The following is a 26,558-nucleotide window of genomic DNA, read 5'->3' as shown; positions in this document are numbered from 1 at the left end:
AAGTAGTGTTCAGGCAGAAGCCATTCCTGAAATATAATTTCTATCTCCAGACTATCCAAAAGTATAAACTCCCTTGATGATTCTAAATGAAGATGTCTGAAAATAAAACCATACAGTTGACTTCATAAAAATGAAATATGGATTTACTATTTATAGAGTTAATGCTCAAGTTGTTGACAATAACCCATCAAATGGATTAATAAACTGATTTTGTGTGTGTGTGTGTGTGTGTATGGTAAATAAGAAGGAAGAAAGTCTGGTGGAAAGGAGAGTACCCAGTGAAGCAGGAGATCCACTGAGTCCTCAACTCAGTCCTGCCAGCACTTAACTGCAGATATGTTCCTAGGCTGCTCTATGCTTCTGTTTATTTTGGTGTCAAAGTCAGAGAACAATGAGCATGCATTCTTCTCCGTCAGAGAAAACAACTATATAGAGCATCCATTCAATATATTTTTTAAAATAGAAAGATTCGGATTTTTGTAAAACTCTGGTTAATTCACCTAAGCACATTCCTTGAAATGTTATCAACAGATGGGTCTTAATGAAAGAGAAATTTAACTGACAACAAGGGCGAGATGGAAAGAGTACTCTTCACTTCATCAAAGCAGAATGGCTGATCCAGCCTCCAGCAGCAGCAACAGCACAAAACTGTCCCAGGGCTAAGTGTTTGACATCCAGATATTCATGTGCTTGAAGCAATGAGGTAATGTGGACACCTGGGTGGGTTGATCACTGTTTGGATCTTTAGTCTGGTGCCAACATTCCCAATGGTCTCTTCACCAAAAGGGAGTTAGTACAAAATCAGTCTGCCATTGAAGCTTCCACTAGAAACTCACCACTCTTTACTTCTAAGACAGAAAACAGTTTAACACAGACGGCTATGTCTCTTTTGTTCATTTTATGACTGATACTGTCCAGAGTTACTGGAAACCTCAGTTTTTAAAGGAAGTAAGAATGAGTACTGTTACTTTTACATCCTTTGTTAATGTCAAGAAACCCAAGCCACGTATTTTTTAATAATGAGAATCTGGATCAAGTTCAATATATAGTTCAAAAATATATTCCAATTAAACTATTGAATAGAGTCTTGGCTTTTCCTCTAGCACCATCTCACCACCATATGTATCCAATAAGTCTATGCTCATTTCCCCCCATCAGTATAAAAAGAGACTCAATGAACAAGTGTGACAGCTTGCTCTGCAAGTTCAGTTTCTCTTAAACCATTGTTTCCCATGTGTCAGTAAGTCTTCAGATGGATAAATTTTCAACAGAAGCATCATGAACCCTGCTGTGCTGCACATCTTAGCAATGCAGGTTCCGTTTCAGCTTCCCCATGCCTACTGCACCTGCCCAGTGGTTCCACATGCTGGCTATATGCAGGTAGCCACCCCCAACCATTACTCCACGTCGGCACCCATGCCCACATCCGGCGACTGCGTTCCAAGATTTAACCAGATGCTGACCCTGCCTGCCTGAGCCATAGTGCCATCAAGTGCTATCTCATTCACCATTCATTAAGCACTTCCTGGGTGCCAGGCCCTGGGGTAGATCTTGGGGACACATCAATGAACACAATGTCACCACCCATGCCTGCTCTCAGGAACTGGCACCCCTACCACCTTTCTCATACCAGCCTTCATGATACAAAACTCTTGCTCAGTTAGGGCTTGGAAAGTCAACAAGTAAAGCGAAGGCAGATAAGCAAGGAGACACCTCAGAAATAAATAGGATCAAGTAAGTGTCTCTGCATGGCAGCTTCATTTATAAAGCATGTTTATGTAAATGGCCTCACAAACACACACACACACACAAAATCATCACTCTTTGGGAAAATTATCCCTCTTTGAGATGAGTAAATGGATTCAGAAGTAACTTGCCCAAGGTTATATAGACAGTTTAGTGACCATCAAGATGAAGGTCCAAATTTCCCAACTTCCATAAACCTCTGCCACTGAAGGGCCATGAAGGCATCAAAGCGTCAGCAACAGCCTGAATATATACTGATAGCATTAGAAGGAGCAAGATGCTTCCAACAAATGGCTTCCATTTCTCCTCCATTTATTCAAAACGGAAATAAAAGGACTACCTTGGCAGTCAGTGGTTAAGACTCTGAACTTCCAGTGTTGGGGGTGTGGGTTTGATCCCACATGCCATATAGCATGGCCAAAAATAAAACAGGCCTACTTGTTCTCTCAAAGTAAAAAAGCAATATAAAATAAAACAACAAAATCTTTTAAAGAGATGGAGATTCTGGACCAGTTGCTTCCCCAGATCCCTGTGAAGATGAATGGTCTAATCATGTTATGAATAGATCCTCAGAACAGCAACATTTCCTGTCTCTGGTGTGCTTTCTTCTCTGGTATTGATATGAGGGACATAGGGGGCGAAGACAATGACAACAATGATGATGATGATAACAATGACAAAAAGCACATACTGAGGGCTTCCTGTGGTTTTAAGTGCATTATCTCATTTGATCCTTCAAAGAGAAAGGAAGAAAGTGAAGTCGCTCAGTCATGTCCGACTTTTTCTATCCCCGTGGACTGTAGCCCTCCAAGGCTCCTCTGTCCATGGGATTCTCCAGGCAAGGATACTGGAGTGGGTTGCCATTTCCTTCTCCAGGGGATCTTCCCAACCCAGGGATCGAACCTGGGTCTCCTGCATTGCAGGCAGATGCTTTATCCTCTGAACCACTAGGGAAACTAGTCTCCCATTATGCAGATAGGAAAACTAAATGTCAGAAAGGATGAGGGACTTGATCAGTGTCACCAAGCTAGCAAAGAACAGTGATAAGAGCCTAACTCAAGCTGTCTGACTCCAGAACCTTTGCTTTTAATCACTATCTCATGTTAAAGCCTGAGGGAGTTCAGTAATTCACATCATAAAATTTAATTCAGTGTGCAGACTGCTAGATCCTCCCTGAGAAGGGGGTTAAATATAATATGTTATCAAGTCCTGGAAGGGACTCCTATATCACTGAGCCATAATTAAAAAACTAGGACTCTATTAATAGCAACTATTTGATAGAATGAGTACAAACTAATTTTGATCACTGTCACTTTGAGACAGGAGGCTAGAGAGGAAGACTCATTAGGCGTCTGACATTTGGGAAACTTTCACTTGGGTACCCCGGTGAATGGGTGCTGCCCCCGGGAGAGCCAGTGGTTGGACTGAAAAGAGGAGGTGAAATCAGCCCATGAGCCTGTTCACATGGCCACAGGCTTCCCACCCTGAGAAGAGAAGGGAGATTAGAAATCGGATGAAAAGCACAAAGCAGTGGAAGAAAAAAGTCTACTCTGCCCACCCACTTGAGATGGGTGTGGCTCCACACCAGTGAAACAGGAGAAAGCACAAGTTAGAAGATTCAGAGGGGTTTGCAGCAGCCCCCTCCTCACTGTCAGACTTGAGAGATTCATTCCCACTGTCTGGGGCTAAGTTGTTTCTTACCTACAAACTAAAATAAGAAAACAGATAAGGCTGCCATGAGTAATAAGTGAAATTATTATTATCTCCAAATCTCCACCGCTGCTGGCTCCCTGGTGGTTCAGTTGGTAAAGAATCTGCCTGCAATGCAGGAGACCCAGGTTTGATCCCCTGGAGAAGGAAATGGCAACCCATTCCAGTATTCTTGCCTGGAAAACCCCATGGACAGAGAAGTCTGGTGGGCTACAGTCCATGGTGTCACAAAGAGTCAGACATGCCTGAGTGACTAACACTTTCACTTTCCAAATCCTAAGGGCTACATGAATGCTTAGTGATAGAAACAATCATCTCAACACCATTGTGATCATGAACATAACCTTGCTTCGGGAAAAGGGAGAGGGATCTGGAGGTGCCAGGTAAAACACTGCCTCTGAAACTAGCTTATTTGCACAAGTGGTGATGCTCTGGTTATTTACGGAGCTGTCTAGTACTCTTCGTTCCAGGAGAGTCCATGTAACTCGTGGCTTGGCTTGGGGCCAGCTGTGCTATATTCAGTTCAGCTCGCACTCCCTCCCCGGCACAGCCTCTAAGCAGAGGCCTTGCCCAGGGCTTTACCTTGCTGCTTTTGCATGGTGGTGAAATCTTCAAAGGTGAGTGTGCGCACAGGGGGTCTCCAGAATGCATAAGTCTCCATGATGGCTTCCAGTCCCGTTCTACAGAGAGAAAAGCCAGCAAGTTGTTAAATAATCCCCAGAAATTCATTGACTTAAAAAAAAAAAATCCTGAGGTGGTTTGGTGACAATCAGCATATGTATAAGAACTGAGAGACGTCATCACTGGGGTAAACTGGTCTGGAAGAGCACAGTTACAGATGTTGCTAGACTACAGGAGAAAGAAGAAATTAACCCAATTCAGATCATCTGCAAACAAGTCACAGCTATGATAGAATTTCACTCTGACCTTTCTTCAGAGAAGGTTTAGCCTGCATGAAAAATACACGTTAAATGTTAAAGGTCAAGGCCCCTGGATGTCATGAACAGATCTGAGCAGAGAGTCGCAGTAACCATTTCCCTACAAGACAATGTCATCATCATCACCACAGGGCACCGATACAGTCCACCCCAGAGTCAACTTCGCCACTAGGTATGTGGAGTCAATGAAACCGTCATATTGCTGTGCTTTTAAAGGCTTCTTAAATCAACCGAGACAGGCAGGTAATAGAAAAAGAAGGAGAGATAAGTGATCAAATACAGGAAATGCCTACTTGAAGACACAACAAGTGTTTTGGTCCCTAAAATTATACCTCAAACAAAAGGACAAATACATTTCTGCAAAGTGGTCTTTGCGAGTCATATACTTGGGACTTCAGGAACAGCCAATACTTTTATAATATATTACTTTAAGGCTTCTGCTTCATTGATACTGGAAATTCCATTAATTGAACTGTGTGCACATTGCCTAGTTTATCCTTCAATAAATTCTATTATATATATGTATGTATCTTTAGGGCTTCCCTGGTGGCTTAGTGGTGAAGAATCCACCTGCCAATGCAGGAGACAGGCGTTCAATCTCTGGGTCAGGAAGATCCCTTGGAGAAGGAAATGGCAACCCACTCAAGTATTCTTGCCTGGGAAGTCCTACAGACAGAAGGAGTTTGACGGGCTACAGTTGACAGGGTCAAAAAAAGTCAGACACGACCTAGCAACTAAACAACAACAGTTTATGAGATTGATAGACATTGTTTTAACATAATTATCCAGGTTATCTGGATTATCTTAAATATATTACTGCTGATATTCCATATCCTTAAAAGAGAATATTGGTTGGTGCTTTGTTTACAGCTTTGAAACACAGCTTCTGATTACTCCCTCTTTAAAACTAATTGTTTCACTTCCAGCTACATGGAGGCAGGGGAAATTCTGGCAGAAGATAGGAGAAGAAAGTTAAAGAAGAGTAGGGAGCATAAATCCTTTCATTGCAAAGTCACTGGAAAGGAACACAGTGTCCCTTCCTGGAAAAGATACACTTTCCTCTTGAGATGAAATTTACGCTGCCTGTCCTCCCTAGGTAATACATATCCAGCATTCTCTTCAGTCCGGCACAGCAAGAATAATGTGAGAAGCTTTATTTTAAGTGGGAACAAATATCCTTCCCTAATAAATGATTACAAGATCCCCTGAGGTTCTTCTCTGATGAGCTGCTGATACCCTGATTGACTCTTTGTGTTGGAAAATTTCCTCTCTGAACTGGCCATACTTGCACAGTTAACTTTCTAAAGTCTTCCCTGGAATCTTGGAGGCTTTAAATACACCAATGTTGGCAAATCAAACTCTGTATTTTTAGAAGAGGTTGAGAGGAGAGGGTGTTGCATGGTGTTTATTAGCTGTTAATCTGTTAAAAGTAGGAATAGAAGACATCTCCACATAGTCACCGTACATTAATGCTGAATACAGTACATGAAACTATTTGTGGAGAGAAACAGTCCAGGCAATTAGGGAGTTCAGAATAATAAGGGGATAGGCAGATAAAGCCATGCTGAGCCTTGATGAACATAAAAAATAGACAGGCCAGGCTTAGCTCTTACTGCCTTGTTTTGGAATGTTGGGGGCTCACCAGAACATCTTAGGATTCTCTTTAATGGCATGAGAGGCTCAGTGAAAATGTCCAAAGTCTCTGTTGTTGCACCTCCTATTCCATTCTTCCCAGCAACATGTACCAATGATAGGGACAAAATATTAGTTCAAGGGCAAAGAACAGTTTCTTCTCACTTCATAATAAAGTGAACACTGTGAAGAAGTCAAAATACACTGATATACTGCCAATGTTATATTTATTAAAGGAATAAAAAAATGAACATTAATCTTATTTACATAACAGGCAAAAAGGGCAAAGGTATTAATAATTTTATTTAAGTAGTTAACTTTAAAAAGGATAGCAGACATTCATCCATTATCCAAATCTAAAATCTCCTCCCTATGTTATCATCTTGGAGATGTTAGATGGAGAGTTATCTAGCCTTGGTTTGAGTATTTCCCGAGGAAAATATATAGTTTTGTGACAGATCTATTAGAAAGTTCTTTCTGACCTAGAGCTGAAATCTCTGATGTAACCTTTTCTTGTTAAAAAAAAAATAAACATTTTTAGTTTTTAAAAAATAAACATTTTATTTTGGAATACTTTTAGATTTATAGAAGTATCAAAGGTAATGCAGAAAATTCCAGTGTAACTGATGTAACTTTTACCGTCTGGTTCCATTGTTGTTGTTGTTTAGTCACTAAGTCCGTCCGACTCTTCTGCAACCCCATGAACTGCAACCCACCAGGCTCTTCTGTCCATTGGATTCTCTGGGCAAGAATACCAGAGTGGTTGGCCATTCCTTTCTCCAAGGGATCTTCCTGACCCAGGGATGGAACTGGCATATCCTGCATTAGCAGGCAGATTCTTTACCACTGTGCCACCTGGGAAGCCCCTGGTCCTACTGTGCTGTATGCTAAGTCATTTCAGTCGTGTCCAATTCTTTCTGACCCTGTGGACCACAACCTGCTAGGCTCCTCTGTCCCTGGGACACTTCAGGCAAGAATACTGCCAATGGGTAAATAGTAAGAGTGCCAGACACTTTCTATATGCTCATCAGGAAAAGCTTCCTTAGCTCTTAACATAATGTACGACATGCCACATATGGACATGCCCATGGTCCATCCAGTCCAGGTGTCTGTCACAAGGTTTTTTTTGGTGGTGACTTTGGGGTTGGGCATGACTACCAAAAACTAACAGCTAAGTCTATACATTCCTGACCACACTTTACTAATGTGCTGTGGATCTCTCTTATAGATTCATCCTAGACCTTACTGAATCTATTTATATATTCAGATTGGGTCTCTTTCTTAAAAAAATCAATCCTATTTACTATGAGCTTCCCTTGTGGCTCAGATGGTAAAGAATCCACCTGAAATGTGGGAGACCTAGGTTTAATCCCTGGGTCGGGAAGATTCGCTGGTGGAAGGCATGGCAACCCCCTCCAATATTCTTGCCTGGAGAATCTCCATGGACAGAGGAGCCTGGTGGGCTATGGTCCATGGGGTCACAAAGAGGTGGATATGACTAAGCACAAGCATAGTTATTGTTTACTATATGCCACATCATATTTGTCTTCAGACTTCACTAAGCTTTATTGTATAGATCAAATTGTTCAAAAGCACTATTTTTTTTTTTATTTATCAGGATTTGGTAAAGTGCCACAGCAAGGTAAGTATTAGCTAATTTACTTTCCATCATATTTTTTTAAATTTATTTTTGGCTGCCCTGAGTCTTCACTGCAGCACATTTGGTTTCTCTAGTTGTGGAAAGCAGGGGCTACGCTGCCACTGTGGTGTGTGAGGCTGCTCACTATAGTGGCTCCTCTTGTCATGGAGCATGGGCTCTAGGGCTTGCGGGCCTCAGTAGTTGTGGCACGTGGACTTAGTTGCCCCTTGGCATGTGGGATCTGCCCCAATCAGGGATCAAACCCATGTCCTCGGCAATGGCAGGCAGATTCTCAACCACTGCATCACCAGGGAAGTCCCACAACCATGCTTTTCTGTGTCCCATACTTAGCACAATGCCTTTTACATGGCAAGATTTCAATTTATATGTATTAAATTAATAAATAAAGGAATCATTTGTATTACTTATTTATTTAATATTTATTACTGTTTTTATTGCTGAGTCACTATTTCCCAAACTTTATCAGCATTCATTTTTCCAAGACTAAAACAGGAAAACAACTTGATATCCAGTCAAGATTCTGAAGACAGAAAGAATTCTCTAGTACTAGAGATGGGAATTGCATCTACACGTGGCTGTTTGTGTCTTCCTTGACTCAGGTCCCAGAGAGGTTTCAGTTTTTCTTTGGTTTCTTCTGTTCTGGTCATGGAACTTCTAACCTTCAACAGAGTGTGAGTCCCCTAGCACAGGCCAGTCATTTCTATCCTCATCTTCTCTTCTAAGAATCCTTGCCAACTACCCATTAACATCTTCAGCCACTTGGATGTCTATTCAAAGTTTATACTAAGCAATGACATGTTGTTTACTTATTCATCATCATTATATCCCAATTTAAAAAACTTCATCTCAAGGGTTTTAAAAGTGAATTCATTCTCTAATGGATAAAAAAAGTAGTCTTAGGTAACCTACATGTCATTAACATGTTCCACATGGTGGGCCTCAAAGGGTCTGCTAAACACCAGAGACCTGATGTCACCTCTGAAGCTTCCAATCAAAGATGATCAAATTGGCCAGTGTCCCCGTCTTGCTTACTTTCCCCTCTTTGCTCCAGTGACAACAGAGACCATATCTAAACCCCCTTTGTTCAGTCATTTGGCTGTAATCACCTCTCTGATTTCCAGGCCTCTCCTCTTTAGACATTTCCGTCTGCTCACTGGCCAAGCCAACAGCACACACTGAAGAGGAGGGAGAAAGGGAAAGCGAAGAAGCAAGTCAATGAGCTCTTCTGTAAACTGATGATGCCTTGAGATCAACTGATTTGGAAAAACAGCCAAAGTGAAAAGAAATAGTCTTCCAGTCTTCTCATTCCAAAAAAAAAAAAAAAGTGAGACCATCCCTTTGAGGTTCATCAAATATTTGATGATTATAATAATCACAACTACATTCATAACCTGTTAGATAACACACCTATGCATAGTTTCTGTTTTTTATTTATTTTCAGATAGAAAATTATTTTTTATGTTTCTTTCATTTATTTTCTTTGTAACTCTGACATCTTACTCTTTGCTGGTGATTCCATTAACAAAGGGAACTTATGCTAGGGATTATTAAGATCATTGATTAGCTCTCAGTAGAAGACAGTCAAAGACTAAGGGAAGTCTACTGAGACGGGGTCTTGAAGTCAAAAAGAGGTTATTCAATCAGGAAAACAATTATGTGCTAGTTTCGAGAGATATAAAGGCAAAAAACACCCCAAGGGTCTTTAACCTTAAGGAGAATTCTGCTCAACAAAAAGATAATGAGCTGTGAATTACTGATTTCTGAACTGTGTGACACACGCTATACTGGAGTATGCAGGAGATACCATGAGGCACTGAGCAAGAGGTCTTGAATACACCTGGAAAACTCAAGGGCAGGGGGGTGTTCCATAAAAGGCCAGTTATTTAAGCTTAATATTATAGGGTACTCAGTAGTTTTTCACACAGATAAGAGGAAGAAAGAGCTTCCACAGTAGAGTTAATAGTATATGCACAGACTTGGAGGCATGGAAAAGAAGATGTAGTCTAGGAACTGAAAATAGTTCAGAGTGACTGGAGCTCCAAATGGAAGATGAGGGAGGTGGAGGATGTGGGGGCCAGACACCATGAGTATTTATTCCATGTTAGGTTCTTGGGTTGTATCCCATGGCTGATACTGTGCTTCAGAACTCCTTTCCTTTCTCCTCCTCTTCCAACATTTGAAAAGACACAAAACCAGAATGTTCTGTTTTCTCAAGTCTAATTCCCACATGTCAACTTTCTAATCCTTTTTCTTAGACTGTCCTTGGTCCACTGTGGTCAGGTCAAACCTTCCACATGTCCTTCTCCTTTACTAGATCTGGAATCTTCTCCTAGATTAAGATTCCTCAGGGTATTTGTTCTCCAGGGATAGTCCTAAAGACCTCCCAGTGGAGGTCTGAAAATTGGCAAAGAAGCCATCATTGAAAACTAGGAATAAAACTACCATATGACCCAGCAATTCCACTACTGGGCATATACCCTGAGGAAACCATAATTGAAAAAGACATATGTACCTGAATGTTTATTGCAGCACTGTTTACAATAGCCAGGACATGGAAGCAACCTAGATGTCCACTGACAGATGAATGGATAAAGAAGTTATGGTACATATATACAATGGAATATTACTCAGCCATAAAAAAGAATGCATTTGAGTCAGTTCCAATGAGGTGGATGAACCTAGAGCCTGTTGCACAGAGTGAAGTAACAGAAAGACAAATATCACATATTAACGCATATATATGGAATCTAGAAAGACGGTACTGACAGTCCTATTTGCAGGGCAGCAAAGGAGACACAGACATAAAGAACGGACTTTTGGACATGGGGCAGGGGGGTGGCGTGGGGTATGGGGAAAGAAGAAGGTGGGGTGATTTGAGAGAGTAGCATTGAAACATATACATTACCTTATGGAAAACAGATAAAAAGTGGGGGTCTGATGTATGACGCAGGGAACCCAAAGCCAGAGCTCTGTGACAACCTAGAGGGGTGGGATGGGGAGGAGGTGGGAGAGAGGTTCAAGAGGGAGGGGACATATGTATACCTATGGCTGATTCATGTTGATATATGGCAGAAACCAACACAATATTAAGTAATTATCCTCTAATTAAAAAAATTTTTTAACCCCAGCTTTAGGTGTGCAATAAATACATCTACCTGATGAACTGGTACTTTACAATGGTTTGAAAGAACAAGTGTCCAATGGACAGATGATTAGAGTTGAGTTAAAACTGTTCCTTACCCAGGGATTTCCAACATGGGAGTGCTGTAACCACTTGGAGCCTGAATAAGTAGAGTAATGCTAAATTACACAAGGCCCAGATTAGCTTACTGGTTAAGAGCACAGGTCAGGAGCCAGGCTGTTGACCAGGGTTCCAGCTGCAACCCTGCCACTTAACTGGTGCAACCTTGCTAAGTTATATGACCTCACGCTCCTAAAGCCTCCTACCTGCAAAATGGAGATACTATTACTCCCTTTTAATTGTTACTTAATAAATGCATACTGATTAGGACAAAATATTTCAACACAAGAGAGAAAATACAATAAAAGCATGAGGACCACTGATCTAACTCAAGTAATAGCAATCTCACCATCTGCTCAGGTTGTGATATGGAACAAGAGACATTCTTACTTAACTGGAATACAAAGCTTTGTCAGCCCTCTGGTTCTGGATTGAATGTGGAAGGACTCGTATGTTACCTAATTTCGTTTCTCATTCTCTCCTCTAAGAACCAAAAAAATGTGTCCCCCAAGCCTCTGTAGGCCTCATTATCTTGCAGATATTTCAGACTCCAATATGTTAGCCATTAAACAGACGTCACTCTGTTAGATGACACCATCGCTGGGCAAGAGCCATAGATAATAAAACAACTGCCAACTTTCTCTGGCAAACCCACATGGCCAAGAGGACAATAGGGGGAAAGATTCATGACACAGGAGGGAGAACAAATAACAAGGCAGAGAAAAATGTTAAACACTGGCTGAAAGACCATAAGCCTGGGGATGTGAAAAACAGCTATGGCCTGGATGAACAGGAGGAGTCTGGAAGGATGCTGCTGCCAGAGTCCACTATGAAGCCAGCTACCTTCAGCTGCAGATGAAGCAACGCCTACCAGGGAGTCCAGCACTGATCGCTTCCATAGATCTGTTGAATGGCACCCAGGCCAGGGATAACAAAAGAGTGTACAAAATCTCCATGGGTTAGTGAGATTGCCAGGAATGAGCAGGATGAGACTGGCTGGAAAAATACAGCCAATGGCTCAAGGGAGAACAAACAAAAACTATAGAAATTTAAAGTGAGGGAAACACTTGGAAAGTCGTGCTGATTGAAAGGAAGGCAAGCGGTCAGCTCCTTAGCTCTAAGCTTACCTTCAGGAGTGACAAGGAATCAGAGGTGGACAGGGGCAAGTGTGTCTGCTGATCGGCAAGTGATGCCTGTCGGAGGAGTGTGACACAATTCTCTGGATGCTGTCACTGGCAGATTTGCCAGCTCTAAAAGCAACTACCTCACTGTACTCAGTCTTACCATCAGTAAAATGGGAAACTCTATACTGATACCAATCAGCTCCGAGGTAAAAAGAGAAAACTTGGACCACAGATACTAAATGAAATGATAACTACTACTATTTATATACTTACGATTTGAATGCCCAGAAATAAATATACAAGGTTGAACTGCAGGAAATAGCTAATATCTCACAATTTTGATCTACAACTAAGGAAATTTCATATGTTCAGCTGAACAGATAGATAAGTGTGTACACAGTATTCGAGATAGTTGGTTATACCAGAGAACTCAGCTAACAGATTTTAACTGAGACCCACATGCACCTTAACTCCCAAAGAAAAGTTTCTTTCAGAGGATGTGGCCTTGGGGCTAACCTTTTCCCGTTTTTCCTCCTGTTAATTTTCAGCACTCTAATACCTCGTCTCACAGTCCTCTTTCTTGCCAGGAATGGCTTTCCATTCAGTGAACATGGCCTTGGGACAGCAGCTGCTTAACACAAAAAAACTTTACTCCCAAATACCTTCCCCACCACCAGTAGAGATTCCTTCCTTTGGTTTAAGTCTCAGCCTCGTTAAGCATCCTCTTCCAGTAAACAGACACATCCATTCCTGTAAGGCAGTCAATGGTTCCATTTTTAGATCACCGTCCCCAACACATGTAAGGGACACTAGGCACCAGGAAACACTACCACCCGTCACATTCCCAGAAAGCAGCAGAGCTTGCTGGAAACAGTCAGAGAATTAGCTCAGACTCAGCACAGGCCCTATTGTGTTTTTAGTGAGGGGCAACCTATTAAACTCAACATTAAAAAATACTAAGATCATGGCATCTGGTCCCATCACTTCATGGAAAATAGAAGGGGGGAAAGGGAAAGCAGTGACAGATTTTCTCTTCTTAGGCTCCAAAATCAGTATGGACTCTAGTCATGAAATTAGAAGATGCTTGCTTCTTGGAAGGAAAGCCATGACAAACCTAGACAGCAAATTAAAAAGTAGAGACATTGCTTTGCTGACTAAGGTCCATACTGTCAAACCTATGGTCTTTTCAGTAGTCATGTATGGATGTGAGAGTTGGACAGTAAAGAAGGCTGAGCACTGAAGAATTGATGCTTTCCGACTGTGGTGCTGGAAAGACTCTTCAGAGTTCCTTGGACAGCAAGGAGATCCAACCAGTCAGTATTAAAGGAAATCAACCCTGAATACTCATTGGAAGGACTGATGCTGAAGCCACACTTTAGCCACCTGACATAAAGAGCTGACTCACTGGAAAAGACCCTGATGCTGGGAAAGACTGAAGGCAAAAGGAGGAGAAAGTGACAGAGGATGAGACGGTTAGATACCATGACAGATTTAATAGACATGAACTTGGGCAAACTCTGAGAGATGGTGAGGGACAGGGAGGCCTGGCGTGCTGCAGTCCACGGGGTCACAAAGAATTAGATAAAACTTACTGACTGAACAGCAACAGTGCAGGCCCGATTGTGTTTTTAGTGAGAGGCAACCTATTAAAACTACTTTCCCTTGAAAACCAAGCTCCCCATAATATAGGGGCTGCCACTGGCCCTCTCTGACAGTCCCTGCCTTGTGGAATTTGAGTGCCCTGGTTTAAACCTCCAAGGGCAAACTCCACTGAGACAAAGACACCCTCCCAAAAAGCTGCAACAACTCGCTGGGCTACAGAAGGGAAACTCCCAGGGGGAACCTGTCATGGAAGCACAACAGTGATTCCTGGCACGCCATGCCAGCAAGGGGCATCTGGAGGAAACCACATCACCTGGGACAATCCCCCTGTAGTTGTCTTAGACTGTATGGAAGCTGGGAGTATAGGCAAAGGCCAAGGTCAGAGACAGGATGAAGGCTGCCAACAGAGGAGAACCCAGGGTCACACAGTTCACACCACTTCTAAAACAAGTTCACAGAACCTTCATTCCATCGACAGGTCATAATTTTAATCCTCTCCTCTTTGTGTATGTGTTTGCTTTGGAGGAAGTCCCTGGGAACTATATAGACGTTGCCAAACTAACTGAGGCTTTCTGTAAAATCTTATAAAATCCTAACAGGAACAAGGTTTTCACTTTAGATGTTGGCTGAGACCTGCAGAGTCCTCTTTCCTGCTGCTCCTCTGTCTCTCCCCTTTCAAGTGCAAGGTCTCTGCCGTGGCAATGCTCCCTCCAGCTGTGCACATGGGCTCTCCAGGCACATGGACACATAAGACCTCCCGGGCTGCTTCTCGACTATGAGACTCAGTGCAAAGACTCCTGTTTCCCTTCAGCCTCCTGACCTTCGTCTTCTCTTTGGACAGAGATGCCCATTGGGGTGGTCATCACCAGAGAGGTAATTTGACCTCTCAGTTTGCTCCTGAGTGACCTTTCTCAACCAAACCTTACTCTGCTTGGGCTCATCTTCTGGGAGCCCGTCTTCCCTGAGGCTCACACCTCTGGAACTTCCTGGATGTTCTCCTTCTTCAGGGAGCCAGGCATCCCAGACATGCCCTCACTGTACAGGGCCAGTTCAAATGGCCTGAACATTGCTAATCTACAATTAAGCTAAATCAGTGTCTAACAGCAGCAGTCCATCTCAGATTTGAATTAAAATTGCCCTTAGTCTTTCCTACAAAGACTATTTATAGATTCACTCTTTATTCCATTCTTAGCACCCAAAACCAGCTCCCCACTGTTGCTCTACCTAACTCATCTCTGGTTGGCTTAAGGCTTTCTTACTCCAGAGATCTCAATTTTTAACTTCTCTGCCACTCATCAACTCTGTTTAATGTTTTGTAACTAAAGGAACAATTGTTATTTTACTCTATATACCTGGCACTACAGGGGAAAAAATATAAGAATAAGAACCTGAGAAAGGTAGAGCCCCATCTGCAAGGAGCTTCATTCTAGCAGGGAACAGACAGGGCCCAGGAGCACAGATCACAAGACAAAACTTAACTCATGCTAAGGGCATCTGTTTTCCTCCAGCAACAAGAAGGTGTTACTGCCTCCCCCTTATGAGGAATCTCCCAGAAGGGATGCTGGATAATGCACCCTGGAGCTGGGCCTGCTAAAGGTAAATACATATTGATGCTTCCACCCAAAGCTGTATTTGGGCTACAGAATTTCTGAGAAATCTAGAAGAAAGAACAACAGAAATAAACAATCTCCCTCCCATTGCAGAGACAATGCCTGGAAGCAAAATCTGTCAGTGTTTTCACTGCAAAAGGACTAGATGTCTACTACTCTTCTCCATAACATGAACACACATGCACACACACACACACACACACACACACACACACACACTTTGGTAGACACTTCTATTCAGGGACATAATCACATGGGAATGAAAAGTAGGAGCTCCATAAGTAAAGGTCAAAGGGCAGTGACCTTCTCACACTGTAGCGTGTGAATAATGCTTTCTAAAGAAGCAGGAGGAACCGTGATGGGCTCTGATGATGTCACAGGGCTGACACAGTGAACTCAGCGGGATTCCCACTGGGGTTCCGGAATGCCCAACAGTTATCACCCCTTGTCCTCATATGAACTCAGAATAAATTTCTGAGAAAGACCTAGGAGCGTGATGCCATGGAGACCAAAACACCAGTTTTACTGTTGATAAAAAGTATTTGAAGATGATGGCACAGGTACGAAGGCTGAAAGAGTGTGTGGGAACCCCCTGAAAGGAGTTGACTTCCTGCAGGCCTCCTCTTCTGGGCTTACCATGCAATGGCAAGAGCCCAGATTGCATACTCTCTGCAGGCAAGCAGTCCTGAAGAGTTCCAGACTCAGCAATCACATCCGTCACCCTGGTTCCCACTGAGGGGAAGGAGAAAGTGATGGGGCTACAAGCCACGAATATTTGTCATAGACCTCTCCTTTCATTCAAATAAGAATGGGAGGACTTCCCTGGTGGTGGCAATGGATAAGAATCTGCCTGCCAGTGCAGGAGTCCTGGGTTCAACCCCTGGCCAGAAAGATTCCACATGCCATGGAGGAACTAAGCCCATGCGCCCCAACTGCTAAAGACCACGTGCTCCAGGGCCAGTGAGCCACAACTCCTGAAGCTCTCATGACTACAGCCTGTGCTCCACAGCAAGAAAAACCACTTCAGTGAGAAGCCCAGGCACCGCAAGGAAGAGTAGCCCCACTCTACGCAACTAGGGAGAGCCCTTGCAAAGCAGTGAAGACCCAGGGCACCAAAAGATAAATAAATAAGAATAGGAAATAAGTGTCTTCACAAGAGCTGCCTCAAGTTCTTCTCAACCCTCAGAGGACACGGCTGTTACCCTAGCCACGCTCTGCCACCCCAGCACTGTAGTGAGAGGTTTATGAGCCTACAGAGACTCATGAGAGGCTTTTTAAGAGAGTGCAGTGGCAGCTGCGTCTTCCCATCTTTCCTCTCACACTCGCCTCTGGAACCTCAGGATCACACTGGGATTGATGGAGATCGACAAACCTGAACGTGTTTTGGTTTGAGGTCTGGCAATTTCTGTAATTCCAAAGTATTCCACAAATGTTTTGTGTTCTACAAAACCAAAAAACACTGGCCAAGCACTTTCCCTCCTAATTTTTAAGCCCATGTGTCTTTAAAGGAAATGTAATCCATATGTTTCGGGTACATTTCTATGCAACTCATCAAACCATGCACGTCTGTGTGAGTCATCTGATGTCTAAAATTCATGGGGAAAATCATAGATTCTTAAGAACTCTGTTAGCACAAGAAAGGCCATCAATGAGCCACTGATTAGAAGGTGATGAACTAACTGGATTCTGGTGTTGGCATAGACCACCAGTTCCTGGAGATTTATAAATAATCCTCTATATCCTCACCCATCAATTTTCCCATCTGCCAAATGGCATTAATAATTCTTGCTGTCATCCTCCAGGCAGCCAGTAAGAATTAAAGTGTGGTTAACAGGCAATTTTGAGCTTCTTAAAGAGAAAATACAGGGACTCCTGTATTTGCCCCAACAAGTTTATTTTAGTCTAGCTTCCCAGAGAGCTGGAGGATAAGAATGACTTCTACCTTCACTAATTCATCCCAGTCCCTTCATGACACAGATGACTTCACTTTCATCATATCAGTTTCAGTTCTAGGGATGTTCAGCTTGACCTCCTGTCCTCTACTAGGGACCCCACAGGAATATGGGGAGTAAATAGGGCTTTCTTTAGTGGCTCAGTCAGTAAAGAATCTGCCTGCAATGCAGGAGAGAAGGGTTCAATCCCTGGGTTGTGAAGATCCTCTGGAGAGGGGGCGTGGCAGCCCACTCCAGGATTCTTGCCTGGAGAATCCCATGGACTGAGGAGCCTAGTGGGCTGCAGTCCATAGGGTCACAAAGAGTTGGACACGACTGAAGTGACTGAGCACACGCGTGCACACACACAGAGGACATAAACAACAAAGTCGTGGTGAATAATCTGCATAGACAGCCAGAGAATGCTGGTTGATTTATTTGGGAAAGGGAAAGTTCTGGCTACTTGAGTAGGATCTTTAAGTAGAAGAATGATTTTTAGAGAAAGAGTTCTATTCTCCATATCTGTTGAATATAAAATAAGCAAGATTTTACTGCTAGCATGATAAAGCTTGAAGTGCACAGACTTTGATGTGAGGTGGACTTGGGTTATCTTCCCTACTCCCAGATTTACTGTGTGACATTAGAAAAGCTGCTTAAGCTCTCTGAGCCTGTTTCCTTATTGGTGACAAACAGGTTGCCTTAAAGATTAGAAAGAATGTAAGTAAAAAGTCTGGAACACAGTAGTGTTCAGTAACAGATAACTTCTATTATTACTGATATTACTGAAAACAGGCTGCAGGTTTTAATATGACATAATAAAGAATTTCCATGCTATCAGAAATTAATGAATAAGATACTGACATGGGCTAATGAGGATCTCTAGTTCTATTTTCCTGGTGTTCTTACAAAGAAGAGCAGTCCATCACTCAGGACAGACATTTGTCTGTCCTAAGCAGTAAATGGCACCCCACTCCAGTACTCTTGCCTGGAAAATCCTATGGACGGAGGAGCCTGGTGGGCTGCAGTCCATGGGATCATGAAGATTCAGACACGACTGAGTGACTTCACTTTCACTTTTCACTTTCATGCATTGGAGAAGGAAATGGCAACCCACTCCAGTGTTCTTGCCTGGAGAATCCCAGGGACGGCGGAACCTGGTGGGCTGCCGTCTATGGGGTCACACAGAGTCGGACACGACAGAAGCGACTTAGCAGCAGCAGCAGCAAGCAGTAAGATATTCACCAGCCTTAAGACAGACACAGGCCATGGCCAAACGATGTGTCAAGGTCCTTTCTAGCCTAGTGAGGAGACAGGAGAACCTCAGGACTTGAACTGAGCTATTATCACAATTTTCTAACCAGAGATATATGCTTCAAGACACAAAGTCTTAATCTCAAAATTAAAGTGTGCCTCCAATTCCCAGTGCAAGCTCCAATCCTGGTCAATACACCCTATATATTCTAATTTTCTCTTCTAAGTCATGCCTCTGAAAAACAAGGAATCCAATGGGAAGACAAAACAGAGGGGAAAAGGAGAAAAAACGAAAGCATTCTTTGGAATGCCAAGAAGAAAATAAACATGAAATGCTGCTGAAGGTACAGAAGGAAAGAAAGTAACTGGATACCTAAAGTCACTAGGATTGATCTCTGGAGACAGATGGTGATGTCTAGAGCAGAAATTCTTAACTTTTTGGTCACAGATATTTTTTGAAAATTTGAAGAAAGCTATGGACTTCTCCCTAGAAAAATGCACACCTGGTCATTCACTCACAACTTTTCTTTCACTATCTGGTAACTCACAGAACCCCTGAAATGTGCATGGCCCCCAAGTAAATACCTTAAACACCATAGAGGCTTCTTTATGAAAAGCCAGCTCCTCTTCACTAACAAGGTTCTCAATAAGCCCAGAAGGTAGAGCCCCCAAAAGGAGGCAACAGGAAACATCTTACAAGCCTGTTCTTGACTTGGCCATTGGGCATGAAATAGAAACCATTCTTCATTAGCTACATTTTGAAAACAAAGGCCTTTGTCTTATTTTAAAGAGTCATTAACAGGAAGGCATTTTCCTTAGGCTATTCCGCTAACTGGGCTTCCCAGGTTGTACTAGCGGGAGTGGCAGCTGCACAGCCACCTGCCAATGTAGGAGATGCAAGAGACGGGAGTTCAGTCCCTCAATGGGGAAGATCCTCTGGAGGAGCGCGGAGCGACTCACTCTAGTATTCTTGCCTGGAGAATCCCACGGACAGAGGAGCATGGCTACAGAGGGCTACAGTCTGTGGGGTCCTAGTCAGACATGACTGAGCACAAGCACAAATTACAAACAAAGAACTGAATAATTCAACCTTTGGGAGGCAGCTTTTTGATTCCTGAACAACTACCCATTTCTCTTGGCCTGCGTCTGTCTAGCATGCAAATGTTCTCCAAAGAGCAGGAGCCAGAGCCACCAATGGGGCGTGGGGAAAATAATGCCATATAGAAAAGAAAGGTCAGTGAGTCTTATCCAATTTGCTCACCTGTTTCTTCCAGAATCTCTGAATCCTTTAGCAAAAGGGTTTCGGTCAATTTTTAATCTGGTGATCTGGAAAACAAACAAAAAAAGGATGAGCTGTATTTATATTAACTGATTTCTTTTTTGGCTGCTCCTAGAAAGTTAACAAAAATCACCCAGTGAACAACAGCTGTTATTTTTATTTAACTTCCTTTTAGTTTGAGATTTAGATTGAAGTTGACATAGGACTTGGGCCTGGCACACAGATGTCTGACCCACCTGACCCACTTCTTCCTAAAAACCAAGGTCTTCCCAGTATGTGACTCTGTAAACTCTCTTCTGCTCACCTTCCTTGCCCCCAAATGGTGATAAATCATTTGTCCAGACAAACAAAGGTATCCAAATGGAAAACCGGACAATGGTCAGCTACAAGACACACAGGAAGTACCTGAAAAGTGCTTGTTGAATGAATGAATAAACGAATGAGTGAGCAAGTGAGTGAAGAATGAATGAATGGATTCAGTCAATCCAATCAGGTGCAATTAGACCACCAGACAACCTGCCTCAGCCTGACAGGACCAAATAATTGCCTGCATTTCCCGTTTCACTTAAGTTGTGCCTTTTTTGCCTTTGTGTATTGCTCATCTGATATGACCTAAAATGATCTTGTAGACAACACAAAAAAGTAGCTAGACTTTTATCAAGGCTGCACCCAAAGAAAAATCTAGAAATGGGGGATGGGATGAGGCAGGATGCAGGGCATCTCACCCAGTCTCTTAAGTCCCATAACTGAATCAAAAGAAACAAAGAAGCAGCTTCATAAGGCTGAGCAAATCCAGTGCAAACAATTGTAACCCAAGTTGGATGGGTCTTTAGGAATGATCTGGTTCAACCACCACTCAGCACAAGATTCCCCCTCAACTGCATTCTATCTACATCCCCTCCCATTCTGCTTCAGTATATATTACCCTATTGCCTTCAGACCAGAACAGGCCTGACCAACAAATTCCATCTGCGCTCTTGTGTTTCTGCCTTTAACCTTTGTCATGGGAGGCATTTTGATATCTTCTGTCTGAACTGGATGGTACACTACATTCAAACAACAGAGACTTAGAGGAGGGGCCTAGGAAACTCAGGAAAGGAGGAAAGTCATCCTCCATGGTAATTCTAGAAATAAGGAAATTTCATTTTTAAGATCATCTTCCTATTTCTTTTTTTTTACCTTTTTAAAATTCATTTATTTTAAAAAAATAATTTTAAAATTCATTCATTTACTTTTTAACTGGAGGATAATTTCTTTACAGTGTTGTGTTGGTTTCGGCTTTACAACACCACGAATCAGTCATAATTATATATATATATCCCCTCCCTCTTGAGCTTCCTGTCCCCCTCCCATCCCACCCCTCTAGGTGGTCAAAGAATGAATTTGAGTCAGTTGTACTGAGGTGGATGAACCTAGAGCCTGTTATACAGACTGAAGTAAGTCAGAAAGAGAAATACAAATACTGTATTGCACTCATCTCACATGCTAGTAAAGTAATGCTCAAAATTCTCCAAGCCAGGCTTCAGCAATACGTGAACCGTGAACTTCCTGATGTTCAAGCTGGTTTTAGAAAAGGTAGAGGAACCAGAGATCAAATTGCCACCATCCACTGGATCATGGAAAAAGCAAGAGAGTTCCAGAAAAACATCTATTTCTGCTTTATTGACCATGCCAAAGCCTTTGACTGTGTGGATCACAATCAACTGTAGAAATTCTGAAAGAGATGGCAATACCAGACCACCTGACCTGCCTCTTGAGAAATCTGTATGCAGGTCAGGAAGCAGCAGTTAGAACTGGACATGGAACAACAGACTGGTTCCAAATAGGAAAAGGAGTACATCAAGGCTGTATATTGTCACCCTGCTTATTTAACTTATATGCACAGTACATCATGAGAAATGCTGGGCTGGAAGAAACAGAAGCTGGAATCAAGATTGCCGGGAGAAATATCAATAACCTCAGATATGCAGATGACACCACCCTTATGGCAGAAAGTGAAGAGGAACTAAAAAGCCTCTTGATGAAAGTGAAAGAGGAGAGTGAAAAAGGTGGCTTAAAGCTCAACATTCAGAAAATGAAGATCATGGCATCCGGTCCCATCACTTCATGGCAAATAGATGGGGAAACAGTGGAAACAGTGTCAGACTTTATTTTGGGGGGCTCCAAAATCATTGCAGATGGTGATTGCAGCCATGAAATTAAAAGACACTTACTCCTTGGAAGAAAAGTTATGACCAACCTAGATAGCATATTGAAGAGCAGAGACATTACTTTGCCAACAAAGGTCCGTCTAGTCAAGGCTATGGTTTTTCCTGTGGTCATGTATGGATGTGAGAGTTGGACTGTGAAGAAGGCTGAGTGCTGAAGAAGTGATACGTTTGAACTGTGGTGTTGGATAAGACTCTTGAGAGTCCCTTGGACTGCAAAGAGATCCAACCAGTCCATTCTGAAGGAGATCAGCCCTGGGATTTCTTTGGAAGGACTGATGCTAAAGCTGAAACTCCAGTACTTTGGCCACCTCATGCGAAAAGTTGACTCATTGGAAAAGACTCTGATGCTGGGAGGGACTGGGGGCAGGAGGAGAAGGGGATGACCAAGGATGAGATGGCTGGATGCCATCACGGACTCAATGGACGTGAGTCTGAGTGAACTCCGGGAGTTGGTGATGGACAGGGAAGCCTGGCGTGCTGCAATTCATGGGGTTGCAGAGTCGGACACGACTGAGCGACTAAACTGAACTGAACTGAACTGAATGCATATATATATGAAATCTAGAAAAACAGTACTGATGAGCCCATCTATAGGGAAGGAATGGAGATGCAGACATAGGGAACAGACTTAGGGACATCTTCCCATTTCTGATCACAGCAGAACTTGTCACTAGGACGTCTAAACAGTGTTTCTTACATTGCACATCTTTCTAGGTCCCTCTTCTGTCTCCCTTTGTCACAACAGAATTTCCTAAAGTCATGGTCTGAAGGTCTTTAAAATACAATGTGAGATTCCGAAAAAGAGACTCTGCCTTGAAAGTACCAAAGTTTATTTTTTCCCCCTAAACATTCCTTGCTTCAGAGTGGCACACTAATAACGTAGCACTAATAATGAAGCAAAAGCAATTTTACATCTATTTTATAGACCAGAGCAGGAGCCCGAAGCTTCGGCTTTCTAAAGTCTAGTGTCTGCCCTGTGAATACTGTATTGACTTTTAAGACTGTCACTGCTTTTCTGTTTTTGACTTAAAATCAGTTTTCTTCCTCCATAATCCATAGCAATAAACCACACACCATATTTTCTTTTCAAGTTGGAATTATAATATTTTATTTTCTCTTTCAAGTTGGCTTATCCTGTCTGACTCATTTATGATATAGCAGCTTGTGATATATGATTGCGCTGCTGTGTTTTGGGGGCACAGACCCCTGTAAATATAATGATGTTCTATTTAATGGGCCTGGGAGAAACGGTTGAAAACCTGTTTCCCACAGTTCCCTGTATTTCAGGCCAAGGAGTCTGCATGGAGATTTAATAGACAAATACCACCAAATGTTAGGAAACACAACACTTTTCTACTTGTTTCAAAGTTTTTAATGTGGGGTTTAGAGAGTTTTATGAAGAGGGTGATGGTGCTACGCTTTATTCATTTATGATCAAGGGTTTTCCAGGTGGTGCAGTAGTAAAGAATCTGCCCGCCAGTGCAGGAGATGCAAGAGACCCAGGTTTGATCCCTGGGTCAGGAAGATCCCCTGGAGAAGGAAATGGCAACCCACTCCAGTGTTATTGCCTGGGAAATCCCATGGACAGAGGAGTCTGATGGGCTACAGTCCGTGGGGCTGCAAAGAATCAGACACGAGTGAGCATACACATTGTATTACATTTGTGTGCAAAGCCATGTGACAGGTTGCAATTGCAGAGTGGTGGACAGTCAGTACTGTGTATCATCTGTGCCTTCCCCAATAAAGCTTATAATCAAGGAGAAAAAAGAAGATATATATATATTAATAATTACAGCATAAAACAAAAAGTTATAAGGTTTTGAATAAAGGCAAAGTGCCATAAGAGCTTAGAGGAAGTATAATTGCTTCATGCTAGCTGAAGGGCTCCCAGGTTTTACCTTAGAGGAAGCATGTAAGCCAAGCTGGGAAGGATGCATAGGATTTTAATGAAATCTGCAAAAAGGGGAGAAAGGCACAAGGGAAGCATTTAAGAAGAAAGCTCTTGCGTAAGTCATAGAATTGAAGTGGGAAAGAATGAAGCGATGGTTCTGGCTGCATTGGTCTCAGTTGCATCATGTGGGATCTTTGTTGTGGTGTGCGGACTTTCTAGTTGTTGCGCATAGACCTAATTGCGCTGTGACATGTGGGATCATAGTTCCTTGACTGGGAGCTGAACTTACATCCCCTGCATTGGAAGGCAGATTCTCAACCATCAGACCACCAGAGAAGTTCCAGAATGAAACATTTTTAAGAAGCACTGAAGACTCTGATGTAACCAGAGCACAAGGTACAAGAAGAGAAGTGTGAGAGAGAAAACTGAGAGGTTGACCTCAGGCCACATCATGAAAAGCCTTTACTACCCTGCAGACATTTAGTTACCCTGTAGGCAGAAGAGAGCAATACTAGCTATCCACACTAAATTACGACCCCAATTAATGCTTATGCCAACAACTTTGGCTATGCCTACAAATACCAAGGGTGAGTTTCTCATGTGGTTCCGAAGTAAAGAATCCACCTCCCAACTCAGGAGATGTGGGTTCTATCCCTGGTTGGGAAGATCCCCTGGGGGAGGAAATGGCAACCCACTCCAGTATTCTTGCCTGGAGAATCCCATGGACAAAGGAGCTTGATGGGGTTGCAAAAATTCAGACACAACTGAGCACGCGCACACACACAAATATCAAGGGTAACATGGACAGTATTTTGGAGGAGTAAATCAATGTATTCACAACATCCATAATCCCATAGTTCCCATATCAAGAGCCACCTGGTAGATTCAGTATAGTGGATGCTAAGTCACTTCAGTTGTGTCTGACTCTGCGACCCTATGGACCATAGCCCACCAGGCTTCTCTGTCTATGGGATTCTCCAGGCAAGAGTACTGGAGTAAGTTGCCATTTCCTTCTCCAGATTCAGTGAAGAAAGGTATGCAAATGACAGCTTGCTGTCCTACAGAAGGAAAGATGTGGCATGAGATGAATTTTCATCAGGTAGAAAAAGAAGTAAAAAAAATCCTCCCTTTCTACTCCAGTGGGCATGAGAAAAGAGGTGACGGACAAAAGAAAAGCAAGTAGTTAGGTTTACATGTGCTTTTGCTCTCTACTCAAACTAAAATCCAGGGGCAGGGTTGGGGGGAATCGGAGGCACACTGGCAGGTCACACATGGGGTGGCTGCTCTAGCACAGATACAGCAGGAAGAGGCCTGAGTTAGGATTCCCGAGCCTTCCATGGCCCTTCTACAGTGGGTCAGGGACTCAGGGGAGAAGGCAGGGTGACCTCGACACAGAGGTGCTGCAGTCCAGGCAAGAGCCAGAGGACCTAGATGAAACCTGAGGTGGAGCCAAGCTCTCTAGGGAAGCCCGGGAGGTCTGACTGAGGCAGGAACACAAAAGTGCAAGTTGAACGGTCTCCTGTTGGTAGAGCATATCAACACAAGGAACCCAAGGACCAGCCCAGACCTGGCCCCAGGCCACACCCCTAGCAGAGGCAAGTGAGGACCAGAGGACAGCATAGGGGCCCCCAAGCAACAACAAAGAGGACTCATAACCCCAATGCACCCATCCCTGCCCATGCATGGTACATCTGGAGTAGCAGGGGAGGCTCATTTGAGTACTTCAATATCAGCCGTACCCTTAATGTTATTTACTTACTATGGTCAAATAGGACTGTCAACCTCTGCCTCCCCATCTTAGTTAGACCAGGTCACTGTTGTCTTTTGACTAAACTACTCTAAATACCCTTCAAACTAATCTCTCCTCTTCCACTCCTATGTGCTAAGTCACCTCAGTCATGTCTGACTCTTTGCAACCCTATGGGCTGTAGCCCGCTAGGCTCCTCTGTGCATGGGAATTCCCTAGGCAAAAATACCGGAGTGGGTTGCCATGCCCTCCTCCAGGGGATCTTCCTGACCTAGGGATTGAACCTGTGTCTCTTATGTCCCTGTCTAATCTCTTCTCTTCACTCAGCAACCAAAGTGATCTTTGTTAACATATAGTCAGACCATGTCATTCTTTCAGTGCTTACCACTGGACTCAGAATTCAATCCAAGCTCTGCCTGGCCTTGCAGGGTCAGCATGCCCTGGCTCCTGCCTACCTCTCCATGCCTCCCCACCCTCCCCTAACTCTGGTCCACAGGCTCCAGGCAAACTGAGCTGCTCTCAGAGTTAGAATGGGTCAAGCTCTTTCTCTGCTCAGACCCCTCACATTCATTCTGTGCTGTGCTTAGTTATTCCAATTGTGTCCAACTCTTTGCAACCCCATGGACTATAGCCCACCAGGCTACTGTCCATGGGATTCTCCAGGCAAGAATACTGGAGTGGATTGCCACTACCTTCTCCAGGGGATCTTCCCAATCCAGGAATTGTACCCGAGTTTCCCTCATTTCAGGCAGATTCCTTACCATCTGAGCCACCGGGGAAACCCATTCTACCCCCAGACTAAAATGTTTTCTTCTCTAGTCTTCATATAACTGACTCCTCATCCTAAGTCTCAATTCAAATGTTAACCTCCTGAGAGAGGTCTTCCTTCATTACCCCTCCAAAATAGGGTACTTGTGCCACTCTCTTAACTATAATCTCTTTATTTTTTCCAAATTATATATAATTTATTTGGGAGTTTTTCCACA

At 43.1% G+C, this 26,558-nt stretch overlaps 1 protein-coding gene across 2 annotated transcripts in view; it reads right to left on the bottom strand.

The window, feature by feature from the left end:
- TBX15 (T-box transcription factor 15) overlaps positions 1-26,558 on the bottom strand; it is a 124,363-nt gene that overhangs the window by 10,600 nt on the left and 87,205 nt on the right. For both annotated transcript variants that reach the window (XM_040230932.1, XM_040230933.1), the window contains exons 6-7: positions 19,707-19,771; positions 4,039-4,136 (exon numbers count right to left, since the gene is read on the bottom strand). In XM_040230932.1, coding sequence (XP_040086866.1) covers positions 4,039-4,136; positions 19,707-19,771 — 163 coding nt within the window. The remainder of the gene's footprint in view (positions 1-4,038; positions 4,137-19,706; positions 19,772-26,558) is intronic.

This window comes from Oryx dammah, unplaced genomic scaffold (genome assembly GCF_014754425.2).
Source record: "Oryx dammah isolate SB20612 unplaced genomic scaffold, SCBI_Odam_1.1 HiC_scaffold_28, whole genome shotgun sequence".
In the NCBI taxonomy this organism is placed as follows: Eukaryota; Metazoa; Chordata; class Mammalia; order Artiodactyla; family Bovidae; genus Oryx; species Oryx dammah.
This window is presented reverse-complemented; position numbering and strand designations above follow the sequence as displayed.